The sequence below is a fragment of the Littorina saxatilis genome, linkage group LG1 (genome assembly GCF_037325665.1).
Source record: "Littorina saxatilis isolate snail1 linkage group LG1, US_GU_Lsax_2.0, whole genome shotgun sequence".
Taxonomy (NCBI): domain Eukaryota; kingdom Metazoa; phylum Mollusca; class Gastropoda; order Littorinimorpha; family Littorinidae; genus Littorina; species Littorina saxatilis.
In genome coordinates this window covers 88481572-88498009 of record NC_090245.1, presented here as the reverse complement: position 1 = coordinate 88498009, position 16438 = coordinate 88481572, and the positions used below count along the sequence as shown (strand labels likewise).

At 40.9% G+C, this 16438-nt stretch overlaps 1 protein-coding gene across 2 annotated transcripts; it reads right to left on the bottom strand.

Moving 5' to 3' along the window:
- Positions 1–3048: 3048 nt before the first annotated feature.
- Positions 3049–14490, bottom strand: LOC138983187 (uncharacterized). 2 transcript variants are annotated; one of them, XM_070356607.1, is made up of 4 exons: positions 14274–14490; positions 8552–8788; positions 6536–6682; positions 3049–4671 (listed from the first exon to the last, which is right to left on the bottom strand). In XM_070356607.1, the coding sequence occupies exons 2-4, from the start codon at positions 8760–8762 to the stop codon at positions 4391–4393; spliced, it is 639 nt and encodes a 212-aa protein (XP_070212708.1). In that variant the 5' UTR covers positions 8763–8788; positions 14274–14490; the 3' UTR covers positions 3049–4390. The 2 variants fall into 2 exon arrangements, with proteins under 2 accessions (XP_070212708.1, XP_070212702.1); XM_070356601.1 differs by lacking the exon at positions 14274–14490 and adding an exon at positions 13814–14260.
- Positions 14491–16438: the final 1948 nt, after the last annotated feature.

Below are 16438 nucleotides of genomic sequence, written 5' to 3'. Positions count from 1 at the left end.
CTGGGTCACTAAAGCTCAGAAATGGCACCAAAATCAACATTACAGTTGTACCCCAACGGTCACTTGTTTGTGGCCAACGTGTCTGAATTTCAAGTTTTTATTTTTTTTTAATTTCTTTCAGATAAAGTCTCAACAGTACTCAATAGATTATGAAGAAGAATTTCACAAAGATTTGTCTTAAAGATAATAAGTGAAGTGTTGCAACCTATTTATTATAAGAATAGGAACAAGAGATTGCAGGTGAGAAGAACAAGAACAAGATAACAGTGAAAATGTACTCACCAGTACCAGAAACACGAACAAATTAACATGGACCGGTTTCGACAATTGTCTTCGTCAGCAAATGCAATACTAATACAAGAAGAAACAAAAGAAAGAAAAAAAAAAGAAATCAGCAAAGTTTTTTTTTTTTTAGTATAACGTTATTTGCTGTCTGTCCTCTTCTTTGCTGATTTCATCACACACACACACACACACACACACACACACACACACACACACACACACACACACACACACACACACACACACACACACACATTCAGACACACGCGCGCGCGTGCAAACACACGCTCACACACGCGCAGCGAGAAACCCAATTGCAAATAAGCTGTGTTTTATGATTTATTTTACTCCGAAAGTAATATTACCATTTTTATATCAATAGTAATTTCAATAAGCTTTATTCATACTAAAATGCTTTAAAATCGGAGACAAAAAAGACCAGAACAGAATTTTCATTTTATTACACACGCAAAATAAACCAACCTAGCAAAATATGTGTTGTTGAGTGAAGGTTGTTTGAATGCATACCCGGTTCAGAATTATGTTTTCTTTGCATTTGGCAAAATTTTGTGTCTATTTTAAATTTATAAAATATTTTAATATACAAGTTTTGGACAGCTAAAAATCATTTTGAAAGTGAACAAAATGCTTGCTCTGCCAACTAATCCTCCAGGTTTCTAGAATAAATAATAGCATAGTTTGTACAATTGTAGTACCAAATTATTCCACAAAGTACATTTTGTCTTTGACAGTTCATACCGGAATCCCAGATTACATCCAACCCCCATATCTCTACTCAACAATAGTCATACAATGATCATTAAAACAAATATCAGGAATTACCCTAATAAATAATCGGAAAGGATATAACAAACATAAAACCACTAATAAAACGATCAGTGTTAGCACGCAATTTCAGTATGAATACGTTTTTATAGACAAGAGCGATTTACATGTCAAGGCATCTGCGCATATAGGCTATTCATGAGTAACAACTCCCCCTACCACCCACCCACTCAAGCCTTTATCCTTCAATCCCCTCTCTCTCCATCCAATTCCACTCCCCCACCCACCCACCCCCAGTATAAAAAACGCCCCTTCCCCCACCATCACTATCTTCATCCCTTCCTTTTCCTTTAACTCGAAAAACAAAAACATAGAACAATTATCACAGAAAATTATCACAAAAACATTATTAGAGGAAAGTTATCACAGAAAAACCCCGTCTCTCTACCCAGCCAAATGACCATCTCTGTTTTTGTCTGACTCGATCACAGCCATACAATGTTTACAAAAACAAATACCAATTAAAAAAAGCAATCAAGAAGAGGGTAACCCCAATAAATCAACTTTAATTATCATCAAGGTTGGTCAATTAAAAACAAATAACAAGTCGCGTAAGGCGAAAATACAACATTTAGTCAAGCTGTCGAACTCACAGAATGAAACTGAACGCAATGCAATTTTTCAGCAAGACCGTATACTCGAGCTCGTAGCATCGTCAGTCCACCGCTCGTGTCAAAGGCCGTGAAATTGACAAGAAGAGCGGGGTAGTAGTTGCGCTGAGAAGGATAGCACGCTTTTCTGTACCTCTCTTCGTTTTAACTTTCTGAGCGTGTTTTTAATACAAACATATCATATCTATATGTTTTTGGAATCAGGAACCGAGAAGGAATAGGATGAAAGTGTTTTTAAATTGATTTCGAAAATTTAATTTTGATCATAATTTTTATATTTTTAATTTTCAGAGATTGTTTTTAATCCACATATTTATATGTTTTTGGAATCAGAAAATGATGAAGAATAAGATGAACGTAAATTTGGATCGTTTTATTAAAAAATTTTTTTTTTACAATTTTCAGATTTTTAATGACCAAAGTCATTAATTAATTTTTAAGCCACCAAGCTGAAATGCAATACCGAAGTCTGGCCTTCGTCGAAGATTGCTTGGCCAAAATTTCAATCAATTTGATTGAAAAATGAGGGTGTGACAGTGCCGCCTCAACTTTTACAAAAAGCCGGATATGACGTCATCAAAGGTATTTATCGAAAAAAACTCACACACAAAAACTCACAGGAAAAATATGACAGGACTGGGTGTTTTTTTCACATGAGAGATATAACAGAAAAAAACATCACAGGAAAAATATCTCAGAATTGTGGGTTTTTTCACATGAGAGATATCACAGAAAGAACATCACAGGAAACATATCACAGGAAAATAATCACAGGAAAGATCATAACTGAAAATTATGTGATCTCAAATGAGGCTTTGCTGCTTGGTTCAGAATGATGCTGTTTGTCAGTTTGGCAATGTATATTTCAAGTATATTTTGACATAATAGTTTGTCTAATGTACAGGTTGTTGTGTGCACAGAATCAGATTGAAAATACATTTTTTTAAACTTTAAAAAATGTTTTGGTAGGTAGCCTGGGGTTCTTGTTATTTACAGCATAAACCGCCGACTGTGTTTGCCTTTATTATTGCTCAACGCACATGAACAAGTATACGTACACATATTGTTATTCAAAAACGTCATGTGCGGCAAAGCAGTTGCTGCATAGTTCTGAACGACAAAACAAGTCTCGAGAATATCGATCTACGTTAAACTGATCTGAGTGTGAGAAAGATGTATCACTTATATATAGGTTACACAATCCGAGTTCTGAATATCGTGCATATTTTCCCTCGCCAGAGGCTCGGTAATACCTGAAAATCTACCCGAGGGAAAATATGCACGATATTCAGGACGAGGTGTGTAAGCTTTTTATCCCTTTACTCCGACGTTTTCATTAAAAAACACCACTTTTTGACACAAACTCTGCGAGTGCCTGTTTTCTGCTCATCAAACCTTCCGCGACCGCAAATCGTGTCATCAAATTCATGTGCGAAACGAGTCCCCTTATGTCTTTTTGGCTTTTGTATTCAGTCATCTATACTGCTTAAGAAAACGAATAACAGTTATTTCTAGAGTGTTGAAATGAAATTGAAAATATTATTTTGCATTGTTGGCTTCTGGCTTTCGTCCTACCTGAGCGGTACACCCGTCACGTTTCCGAGATTGCGCAGTTCAATGCATTTGATACTGTGCAGTTACCGGCCGGTTTCAGTCGGTGACCCAAGTCGGTTGTCAGAGGCATTCGCCAAAAAGATTGCGTGTGTGATTTTACAAGCGATGAGGATGATTGCTGAATTTGTGCTTAGGCAACAACAACAAAATCTGTTTACGGTATCCCGACCGACCCTATTTTTTCGCGCGACCCTAGACTTTTTTTTTGACATTTGGGAAAAAAAATAAATTTATAAATAAAAATAAAAGTCTGTTTTTTGGCAAAATAACTGAAAAATATGGGGGGTTTTGGAGAAAAAAAAAATCCCGACCTACCGACCCTATTTTTTGGGCCTATGTTACCGTAAACAGACTATTTTTTGTTGGCCTTATTCGAGCTGTTGTGCTTCAGTGTTCAAATTTGGATTACTTACTTCTTCAATCGTCATTTAGGTGAGCCTTACTTTGATGTCTGTCGTTCAGTCTTAGGCCAGTAAGTTATCTGTACTGTACTGCAGTAGTTTTTGTTCTGCTGGTCTATTCAATTGTAACCGAGTGCCGTAACACTACGATCACCTCGGGAGGCGAAGTGCAATCAAACAGGATTGAAAATGTTAGGGCTAATTTCTTAGCCCTATAAAAACTGTTATGCAAACCCGAAGGTTTCCATGAACATACAGACAATCGGAAACCACCAGACCCCATCACAAACAGAATTCCACAATCCACCGGTGTTGACTTAAAGGCCAACAACTCGGGTGCAGAGTCTGCTGTGAAAGGAGCGGTTAGCCTCTCCTGTCACAATCGCCCCAACCGCCACCACCACCTTCCCCACAACCTAAATCCCCGGGCCCCCATCTCCCACATCGGTCACTAAAAAGTGTATTCAGAAATCCCATCACCAGTAGCTTCAAATCTAAGGAGAACATTCTACGCATCTTCAACTCTTCCTTACAGCAAAGCTTCGTTATAGTTCTTCAGTTTTTCAAAGTGCAAACAACTGTTAGTTTGGTGTCATGTTTGTTGGGCTCAATCCAGCGTCAGAGGCCACCGGCTCACCAGTGGCGCCCGTTCCCGTTCCCGTAATTAGGGTAGTTGTCCCTGTATGATATGGGAGTCAGTGCGCCGTGGCGGTCTGGTGGAGGGGTGTACGGGGTCACCAGGTCCGAGCGTCGCATGTAGTAGTCCTGGGGCTCGAAGGCGTCAGGGATGAGCAGCGTGCCGGCGATGAGAACGAGGATGAAGGCGATGACGGTGAGTCCAAGCGACCAGGAGACAATGAAAGGGCTCGGGATGGTCACCAGGAAGATGATCATGCCGATGCAAGACAGTGTTCCTGCAACAACATAAAATTCACGTCAATATTAGAAAAGATACGGATAGAAGAAAATCGAAATGCTTGAAAAACAGATTTCGGGAAAGATTATACTGCGCTTTTACAATTCTTTTCATTATCTAATTGTTGTTCTCTTGTACGTTTTTTGACTGTTTGTTTGCTACTTTTTATTTTATATACAAACATGTATATTTATTTTTATTTTATTTTCTATTTGATGGCTTGCTTGCTAATGCTAGTGTCACGATTTAGTGACATGGTTAGAGAAAGTCACTTTTTCGGGTGCCTTGTCGAATTGCGACAGAAAGCGCCTGTGCGTGAGTCTGGGCTACGGCAGATTTTTGCTAACCATGCATAAGCCGAGCACGGGAATTTTGTAGTGCACGGATTTCACGGGGTTGATTTCTGCTGTCGAGGCAGAATTGTCGATAACTGAACTGGGGTAGTGACAAGGTGAGTCACGTGATTTTTGTCAAGGTTGTCTGTCTAAGACATTTAACTTGACACTCGAACACTCTGGGCTGGGGAGAACGGTCGTGTCTTATATTTCCTGCGAGCTTTGATGGATTTCATCGTTTTGATTTCTGCATTGATTTCAACGCGCCGCTCTGCATGTACAGGAGGGGCTCCAGGAAACTTCAGTTGAGACCACCTTCTCTCTTTTCACATGCGGTCTGACGTCGACGGGTCGTCAATTTCTCTTCGCCGTGCGGGGATGGTTCTTCACCGCATAAAGTATTCGGCAAGAGGGTGAATGGAGTATCGCTGTTGACGAACAGAGGCCATTCAAAGGAGGAAGCGGTTTTTGCTTCCATGAGAGTGCTACATTCATAGGCTTTTTGAGGTAATAAATCATTATTTAACACTGTTGACGAGTCTGCGTTTGTGGAATGAAATACTCTCTGTTGTTCTTTCCAGGTTAGCGCATAATTTGCTCTTTGTGACGCTAAAATATTAATCTGTATATGGTTTTTGCAGATATGGAGAGAGGGAAGGAAATGGCTGATTTGTTGTTGTAAAAGTTCGTTTGTGCAGGCCCACGTGCTCGATGAGATATGTAAAGATGACATGTTTAAAAGTGGAGGTTGTTGGGTAGCTTGACATGTTTAGTGCACCGAGGCTTTTTGTTGCAGCCTTTCTATCTACTGTTGCTGGCTGTTCTGCTGCCTGTCTGCGGGACGCTGTTATTTGCGGACGCTGTAACCGGACCATCAGACGTAACCAGCTAACCGGTTAACCAGCGACTGAGTGCGGCGCCTGATGTCTCCACTTTTCCCTGCTTCGTAACCACGCCAGACGGCACTACATTCTACGGAGCAGTTGTGGAGACTATGAACTAATTACAGGCCGTCCACTCAGTGGCAAAACAAAGCTAAGTGCACCATGTCTTTGCACCCTGTTTACCACCGTTGTCATCTTTTATATTTGTGATTATATTCGAGTGGTGACAACGTGGGGTGTGTGACACCTGCATTAACCAGCACTTTAGGCAGATCAGCTATATTTCCTAGCTATACACGGGATCAGCGTGTTACTATAATTTTCTATATTCTAACTGGCATTTTGTCAGTGACCACTTATATTTACGTTTTGAACGTAAAAGAACATTTTGGGAGTGAAGTCTCGAGGGAGGTGGCGAGTTATTACATAAACAGGCGTCTGGAACTTATACTTTTGTTGTTTCTATTAAATTGTATGACTGCGAGAGTGGATCGTGGTGTGGTTAGTTAGTTAGAAGTAACTAACCGTTTTATAATCACCTTGTGTGATATATTGAAACGTGACAGCTAGCTTTCTTTGTTTTGTCTGGTTTGCTTTTGTGCGAAATATCACTTCTTTCTTTCTTTCTTTCTTTCTTCCTCACCTGCAATGAAGCAGAGGATCATCAGGACAACAGCCACGGACTGTCGCCTGGCCGCCTCCACGAAAATGTAGACTCCACACAGCACTGTCCCGAACACCAGCAGACAGAACACGATAGTTTCCAGTGCGCGTACCCCGTTGAAATCACCTGCACGTGAAATACAGACAATGTATTTATATATTTATGACAGGTCATGTGACATATGCTGCCTGACCAATTGTTCTTCATATTTTCTCTCATGGATTATGTCGTTTTGTTTTGACTTACTAATTATGCCTCAATTGTTGTGCAATTTAGTGACATTTTCCCCGATCACAAAACGTATTACACACTGTGTACTTATTATCGTTGTAATAAGATCCACTCTCCACAAATATTGGCGCTCCAAATCTTCTTTATCTTCTTCTTTTTTCCCGTATTCTTATTTCTGTTCTCTCGTGCCCCATGTGTCTTTTTTATTACCTTCTGTATTACCACCCCCTCCCTTTTCTGTTTGTTTGCGTTTCAGGTTTTTGGCTCACGAAGTGTAGCCTATGCGATCGTAACTTTGTCTGTCTGTGCGTTTGTGCGTGTGTGTGTGTGTGTGTGTGTGTGTGTGCGTGCGTGTGTGTGTATGTCTGTGGTAGAAACTTTAACATTTCCGAGTCTATGTGTGAGTGGTTATCCAAGACAATGGATAAAGCTCGCATAAGATTACGTCACGGTCAAAAGTGTTTGACGTCAATTAATGCATCATGACGGCATGCCTCCCTGTAGTCTTTCTCTCTCGCGTGGTGTGTGTGGTCTCGGTCATTGTTATTTTGAGCGGGCCGAGACTATTTGGCAGTCGTGTCCCTGTAAGTAGGCTACATGCAGACAGACAGATCTAGATCTAGTGTCTCTCTTTCTTGCACAGTGTCACCTAAGCTTACTGTGTGTGTGGGTGTGTATGTGTGACGGAGTGATTGAGTTTGTGTTACTGTTTGTCTATTTCTTACGTGAGCCTTGATGGCTTCGCCTCTTGTTCTGTTTGTTATAGTTCTCTGAAATGAGTGAATCTATTTAGTTCACCATCATGCTCACCACTGTTATGTATTTTCTAGGATTGCTTAAAATAAGCATTATGCTTGAGTTGGAAAAGCTTGACTAAATGTTGTTATTTCGCCTTACGTGACTTGTTTTTAAATAACTTACTATCATTAATTTACTGCTTTAATACTTTAACACACACACACACACACACACACGCACGCACGCACACACGCACGCACGCACACACACGCACACACACTTGTTTCACAATCCGTCCACTTATCAAGCAATAAGTTGAAGTACTAGTGATTGGTTTGTAGTGCCAAATATTAAAACGTTCCTTAAATTAATCATACTTCTTTTACAAGATAACAATACAAGAAAATGTACTCACCAGAAAACAGCAACAAGAACAAATGGACATGGACTAATTTCGAATTTCGTTAAAAAACGAAAGTCGAAACTGGTCCATGTTCTTTTGTTCTTGTTGCTGTTTTTTTGATGAGAACGTCTTTATTGTTATCTTGTTCTAGTTCCTCTCACCTGCAGTCCCTTGTTCCGTTTCTTTCTATTTTTCATACTTCTTTTGTTTTGTATTCTTTTGTGTATTTAATTTTAATTGCTGTCCAGTGTCGTATTTAAATTGATGTCGTTGATCAGGTTTTATAGATGCGTGTGTTGGTGTGCATGGCTGGATGGGGTGAATGTTTCTTAACCGCAATGTGAAGACACATTCCCAACCTTGGGCAGTTAAAGATTCTGTATTCAGTATTCTGTTAACTTACAGCGCTAAAAGTCCACACAATGGGGCACTCGCCTTTGGCTAGTACTTCTCATAATTTACTAGCCAGAGAGCAAATTTTACTTGCCAAACCAACCATTCCAATTCAGTGTTTCAGCAACTTTTCTCGCCTTTGGCGAGTTGATTAACAATTCTACTCGCCATTTACAGATTTCTACTCGCCATGGCTAGTAAAATACTCGCCACTTTCAGGCCTGACTTACTGTTAACAAACTGATCCGTCGTGCTTTGTTCATTACAGACGCCGCTGCTACAGGATTTCTGCCGCCACAGTCCTATGTTGGCTGTGATGACGTTGCCAGAGGTCTCGTAGATCATCCAGTTTAAGGTGGCCCAGCCCACGATGTGCAGAATCATGGCCAGGAAGAGACACACGAAGGCCATCTTGGCCCAGCCGGTTGCCGTGCCACACATTGTGAAAGCTGGTTGGAAGATCTGGCCTGGAAAGAGAGGAGATAGTTAAATAGTGAAATTAAAGGAGAGACACACGAAAGCCACCTTGGTTCATGATTCAGCCAGTTGCCGTGCCACACATTGTGAAAGCTGGTTAGAAGATCTGGCCTGAAAAGAGAGGAGATAGTTAAATAGTGAAATTAAAGGAGAGACACGCGAAGGCCATCTTGGCCCAGCCAGTTGCCGTGCCACACATCGTGAAAGCTGGTTAGAAGATCTGGCCTGAAAAGAAAGGAGATAGTTAAATAGTGAAATTAAAGGAGAGACACACGAAAGCCACCTTGGTTCAGCCAGTTGCCGTGCCACACATCGTGAAAGCTGGTTAGAAGATCTGGCCTGAAAAGAGAGGAGATAGTTAAATAGAGAAATTAAAGGAGAGACACGCGAAAGCCACCTTGGTTCAGCCAGTTGCCGTGCCACACATCGTGAAAGCTGGTTAGAAGATCTGGCCTGAAAAGAGAGGAGATAGTTAAATAGAGAAATTAAAGGAGAGACACGCGAAAGCCACCTTGGTTCAGCCAGTTGCCGTGCCACACATCGTGAAAGCTGGTTAGAAGATCTGGCCTGAAAAGAGAGGAGATAGTTAAATAGAGAAATTAAAGGAGAGACACGCGAAAGCCACCTTGGTTCAGCCTGTTGCCGTGCCACACATCGTGAAAGCTGGTTAGAAGATCTGGCCTGAAAAGAGAGGAGATAGTTAAATAGTGAAATTAAAGGAGAGACACACGAAAGCCACCTTGGTTCAGCCAGTGGGGCGGGGATGTAGCTCAGTCGGTAGCGCGCTGGATTTGTATCCAGTTGGCCGCTGTCAGCGTGAGTTCGTCCCCACGTTCGGCGAGAGATTTATTTCTCAGAGTCAACTTTGTGTGCAGACTCTCCTCGGTGTCCGAACACCCCCGTGTGTACACGCAAGCACAAGACCAAGTGCGCACGAAAAAGATCCTTTAATCCATGTCAGAGTTCGGTGGGTTATAGAAACACGAAAATACCCAGCATGCTTCCTCCGAAAACGGCGTATGGCTGCCTAAGTGGCGGGGTAAAAAAACGGTCATACACGTAAAATTCCACTCGTGCAAAAAACCACACGAGTGTACGTGGGAGTTTCAGCCCACGAACGCAGAAGAAGAAGAAGAAGAAGAAGGTTCAGCCAGTTGCCGTGCCACACATCGTGAAAGCAGCCAAGAAGATCTGGCCTGGAAACAGAGAAAATAGTTACACTGTCAATAGTTAAATTACAGAAGGGAGAGACACACGAAGGTCATCTTGGTCAAACCGGTCGCGGTGCCCCACATCTTGCCTGAAAAGAGAGGAGATAGTTAAACTGTCAATAGTTAAATTACAGAAGGGAGATACACACGAAGGTCATCTTGGTCAAACCGGTCGCGGCGCCCCACATCTTGCCTGAAAAGAGAGGAGATAGTTAAACTGTCAATAGTTAAATTACAGAAGGGAGATACACACGAAGGTCATCTTGGTCAAACCGGTCGCGGCGCCCCGCATCTTGCCTGAAAAGAGAGGAGATAGTTAAACTGTCAATAGTTAAATTACAGAATAGAAAAGACACACGAAGGCGATCTTGGCGTAGCCAGTCACTTTGCCACATAGTGTGATAGCCGCTAAAAAGATCTAGCCTGGAAACAGAGGGAAGAACGAAACTTTCAATAAAATTAATAATGACGAACTAAGAGACCAACGAAGGTCATCTTGGTCAAACCGGTCATTGTCCGATTATGCTTTCATTTTATCGGGAAATTGTCAGTACTTTCCAATTTACAGTAGTTTGATTTGCGACGATGTGTCTCTCCAAGCAGACAAAACCATGCTGTTAGTGTACGTTTTGTTGCGAGAAAAAAAAGGTCCTATTCATTTTTTTTTCTCGGGACAAATGTCCTATCGCTTTCGCATTGTCCAGAGGACAAATGTCATCTCTCATGGATGTGAGCCCCTGTTAATAACTTAAGGCAGAGACACACGAAGACAATCTTGGTCCAGCCAGTTGCCGTGCCACACATCGTAAAAGCTGGTTAGAAGATCTGGCCTGGAAAGAGCGGAGAATTAAACTGTCAATAGTTAAATTACAGAAGGGAGAGACACGCAAACGCCATCTAGGTTCAGCCAGTTGTCGTGCCAGACATCGTGAACGGTGGTTAGAAGATCGGGCCTGGAAACAGAGAAAATAGTTACACTGTCAATAGTTACATTACAGTATAGGAGAGACACACGAAGGCGATCTTGACGTAGCCAGTCGTTTTCCCACATATTGTGATAGCAGCTAGGAAGATCTTGCCTGGAAACAGAGGAAAGAGTGAAACTTTGAATAGTTCACTTAAAAGAGAAAGAGACACACAAAGACCATCCTGGTTCAGCTGGTTGTCAAGTCAAGTCAAGTCAAGTCAAGTCAAGTTTTATTGTTCATTACCCAGGGGCATTATAAACAATATTCGCAAATTCAAAAATGCACAAAGTACCAAGTGATCAAAAAGAAAAATAGAAGATAAGAAAAGAAAAAATAAAATAAATATTTGGAAAACAAAAGTACACAAACAGTGAACACAAAATATTATAGTACAGAAAATGCAAACACTCACACACACATTCCTGGCAATGGGGGACACAAAACGAAAATACGGTTAACAAATCCCAGCACTATGAAAAATTGCTACTAATTAATTTTATAAATTCCAAGAGTTTCGTCAACAATTTCTTATTTCTTGATACGAACAGTTTTTTGTATTTAAGTGAATTTGTTTTTTTCCAGTAGATTGGTGGAATAAATTCTGCTCTTTTTTCATTGAAAAAGTCGTACCACACGCAGTAATAGCCGCTTAGGGCAGAGGAAAGAAAGACATGTTCAATAGTGACATTAAATGCACCTTCCTGTCGGTGTGTGTCCAAGGGGCAGGATTCTCTCATCCCATTTAAAATCCTGGACAGATCTGTGATAGCTGACGTTATGATTTACACAAAAAGGATAAAATCTTTAGTTTGTTTTCTCGCACATAACACAGCCAAACTCTCACTCTGCAGAGGAAACACTAATGGTGTTGATTTCTTGTATTCGTCAAAGTGGAGCAATGGCCTTATTTAATAAACAAGTCGCGTAAGGAGAAAATACAACGTTTAGTCAAGCTGTCGAACTCACAGAATGAAACTGAACGCACTGCATTTTTTCACCAAGATCGTATACTCGTAGCATCGTCGGTCCCCCGCTCGTGGAAAAGGCAGTAAAATTGACAAGCCAGAATAGCGCGGTATAGTGGTTGCGCTGAGCAGGATAGCACGCTTTTCTGTTTCTCTGATCTTTTTAATTTTCTGAGCTCGTTTTTAATCCAAACATATCATATCTATGTTTTTTGGAATCAGGAACTGACAGGGAATAAGATGAAATTGTTTTTAAATCGATTTCGGACATTTTATTTTAATCATATTTTTTTATTTTTTAAATTATCAGAGCTTGTTTTTAATCCAAATATAACATATTTTTATGTTTTTGGAATAAAAAAAAAAGATAAAGAACAAGGCGAAATTGTTTTTTGATCGTTTTAGAAGAAAACAAAAATTTAATTAACATTTCAGATTTTTAATGACCAATCAAACTAATTGGTTAAATTGTAAGCCTCCAAGCTGAAATGCAATACCAAAGTCCAGCCTTCGTCGAAAATTGTTTGGCCAAAATTTCAATCAAATTCATTGACAAGTGCATGCCGCCTCAACTTTTACAAAAAGCCGGATATGACGTCATTAAAGATATTTATCGAAAAATTGATTTTAAAAAACGTCTGGGGATATCATACCCAGAAACTTTCATGTGAAGTTTCATGAAGATCGGTCCAATAGTTTTCTGAATCGCACTACACATACACACACACACAGACACACCCACACACACACATACTTACACCGCACCCTCGTCTCGATTCCCCGTCTATGTTAAAACAATTAGTCAAAACTTGACTAAATGTAAAAAAGCCTGTGCAGATTTGAGATGGTGATCAGAACTGAGAAGGACAGTAGCACGTACAGGAGTTTGTATCAAAGCGCCGGTCGATCATTATTTACTCCTTCATCCTTACTGCATCCTTACTACATCGTTCTACTATTCACTACAAGGAATATAACGCGGGAGGCTCGGCACTGCCGACTCGCTCCGTTTCAAGCTTTCTACGTCGCTTTTTGCACCCTCTTCCCGAGCACATGAGGCTCAAACACAAACAAACATGATTAAGCTTTCACTTCAAGTAACAAACTCGAAACAATCACTCACCAACTTCGAGAAGTTTGTCAAGAACGGGTGCAGTGTCAACACCAGACCGAGATCGAATACTTGTTACTGTCAAAAGCGAAAGTGTACCTCACGTCGATGGGGGTGGTTAACAAAGAAAACATGTACAAACACACACAGGAATTGGCTTTACCTTCTTGTGTTTGTATTCATGAAACCTGTATATATATATAGTGTTTCGAAAAGAAAAAGCAAAGTGCAAAACTACAAATCATTAGTTTAATAATAATGATACCTAACATCGCAAATAAACATTGTGTCAGAATATCTTAACCGTCAAAAACATTTCATTCAAACAAAATGGCCGCCAGTATATTGTGAGAGAAACATTCTTTCTTTATTTGGTGTTTAACGTCGTTTTCAACCACGAAAGTTATATCGCGACGGGGAAAGGGGGGGAGAGGGGATAGAGCCACTTGTCAATTGTTTCTTGTTCACAAAAGCACGAATCAAAAATTTGCTCCAGGGGCTTGCAACGTAGTACAATACATGCATTACCTTACTGGGAGAATGCAAGTTTCCAGTACAAAGGACTTAACATTTCTTACATATACTGCTTGACTAAAATCTTTACAAAAATTGACTATATTCTATACAAGAAACACTTAACAAGGGTAAAAGGAGAAACAGAATCCGTTAGTCGCCTCTTACGACATGCTGGGGAGCATCGGCTAAATTCTTCCCCCTAACCCGCGGGGGGAGAAAGAAACATGAAGTTACTGGTTATTACCTCAAAATATCCGTGGTCAGTTGATCTTTGATGCAGGGTAGACTTTTACCGTCACCACCCAGTGGTTTTTGTGATCATGTGCTGGTATAAAGAAGCTCTTCTTCACAGTTGGAGAGAGAAACACAACACAATTTAAAGAATTACTGTCTCTCTCTCCGGCCCTGACTGACTCAGATTTACAGTCTCCAGGAGAGTTCTCTAGCACACAAGTACAACAAAAGTAGGCTTTTTTGAAGGATCTATACCGAATCCAGTACGTCACAATATCGCCACCTTTGAATAGTATTTTGGCACGGTCACAGCCTGTACTTTTCTGACAACGTCTGTGTACAACCTCTACCAACGGTTCCTTTCATCAACAAAAACCTAAGGTATAACGCATTCGAGGACAAAGCATCGTGTGGCACAGAAAGTCCTCTCCGCGATCACTGACTCTAATAAGCAGTACACATAGACATACCCTTTTTCCAAATCAAAGTAAAAAGGTTCGCTCTGAGACGAGCACCTAGGTCGACACCTCTTCACCTCGCAATAAAAGACCGCAGTATGAAAGGGGTGTAACGCGCTGTGTAGACTTTTGCGTGCTAACTAAAAGGATATTTATGCGGTGGCATTCATGGCCAGCCTTTCCAAGTCAAAGCGTCAATCGATTTCGTCAATGCTTTTGATCGATTTCTTTTCAATCACGATACCTCCTGAAGACAGTATTGATAGTAGGCACGTCACCATAGTGCAACCAAACAGGGCAACAGATCAGGATAGCGTCCTCAGCTGTGTTGTTGTAAACTCGTTGCCAGAAATTCTATAGCTTGGAGGGAGACATCTTTCACCTGTTGAGTGTGGCTGTCCGAAAAACCCATGGGTGACGTTGTAATCAGAGTGTTCGTTACCGTTGTTGTCTGTTGGTTGTCTGTTCGTGCGGTATTCACTTTTGCTACAAACGAAGTATATCTCAAATGTCCGAATGTCTGACATGTTTACATCCTGCTCGAGTCAGTTGTCTGTGAATGACGAAGGGTTGGCTTGCAGGGGAAACGGTACTAAACAAGAAGTATTAAAAAGAACTGCTCAAAACGAACAATGCCAACTAAAAGATTCACAAAAAGGGAACTTCAAAATTGGGTCTCTCTCTCTCTCTCTTTCTCTCTCTCTCTCTCTCTCTCTCTCTCTCTCTCTCTCTCTCTTTCTCTCTCTCTCTCTCTCTCTCTCTCTCTCTCTCTCTCTCTCTCTCTCTCTCTCTCTCTCTCTCTCTCTCTCCCCTCGCCCCCCTCCCCCTACCCGCCCTAATAAAATCGTCAAACCATTCCGAACGCGGCCCACACTCGCTCCTCTCATCAAACAAGCAGTTCTGTTCGAAAGTTCTCTCACCCCTTTCCCTTGCTGAGAGATCAATTTATGGACACCCGTTCACACACCATGGTTCAACTCTCAGTCTCTCCACCCCTCAGCTACCCCAGTATTTACCTACTTGATAAGACATGACAGTGGAGAATAAAGTTTGTGCGTTATACAATGTCAGAGGTGGGCCATTGACGGGGGCAACCTTTAAAATGTTTATAGGCCATTTACGTCAGTTCCAAAGGCATCAGGGCAATCGATTTCAATTTGCTGATCGATTCTGTAGAATGAAAGGGCCTTTGAATGTTTTGCTTTACATTTCGGAAGAGCTTAATGGTTGGGAAAAACTTTGACGCTATGTGAATAACTCTTTTCAGAAGGGTTACAGGGTCGTGTTCATGTGTGCATGTGATACGTGATCTGATGTGTATTTGGGTAGACGATTTGTAGATGTGTTATTTTCTAACTCGCTAAAATGTAAACAGTCGACGCGCCACGTTTCTCTCTTTCTCTCTCCATCTCTTTCCCTCTCTCTTTCTCTCTCTTTCTCTCTCACTCTCTCCATCTTACTCTCTCTCTCTATCTCTCTCTCTCACCCCTCTCACTCTCTCTCTCCCTCCCCCCCCTCTCTGTGTCTCTCTCTCTGTCGCTTTCTCTTTCCCTATATTTCTCTCGTTGTCTCCCTCCCAAATCTCTCGCCCCCCCCCCCCCCCCGATCTTCTTTCTCTTTCTAATTTCCAAACCGCATCTGCTCTTTTTGATCTTACTTTTTTCATTTTAAGTTACTTGGTCATGATGTGTGTCCGACTTCCGTACACAACTTGATAGCTGACACATTTATAAACGAATAAACAATATCAATGGAAAGCAAATTATGTACGTATCAGTAACCACAAAAGTAAGTGAGTAAGGTGAGAAATGTAAAAAAGAAAAAAAAGAACAAAGAAAACAATCAACCTATCTATTGCTGTAACTGTATCAATAAATACTTTGACCTGGAAATCCGAGTAAGCCAATAAAGATTGAATTATGAGATAGACAGACAGACAAACAGACAGACAGACAAACAGACAGACAGACAGACAGACAGACAGACAGACAGGCAGACTGATAGATACAAAAAATAGATAGAATGATCAATACATAAATAATTTAATAAATGAATAATAAACACAATTCGACCTGAACATTTCCTAATGAAAATAAGGATTGAAGAGGTTTTGTCTGACATGTAAGACCTCCCATTACATTTTTCCCGGACACGAGTATTCAAACCGACGTTAAAAA

Coding starts and splice junctions, on each gene's coding strand:
- LOC138983187 (XM_070356607.1), bottom strand. CDS start 8,762: ATGTGTGGCACGGCAACCGGCTGGGCCAAGATGGCCTTCGTGTGTCTC. Junction 6,683..8,551: donor GACGGATCAGTTTGTTAACA/GTAAGTCAGGCC, acceptor TTTCACGTGCAG/GTGATTTCAACGGGGTACGC. Junction 4,672..6,535: donor GATCCTCTGCTTCATTGCAG/GTGAGGAAGAAA, acceptor ATGTTGTTGCAG/GAACACTGTCTTGCATCGGC.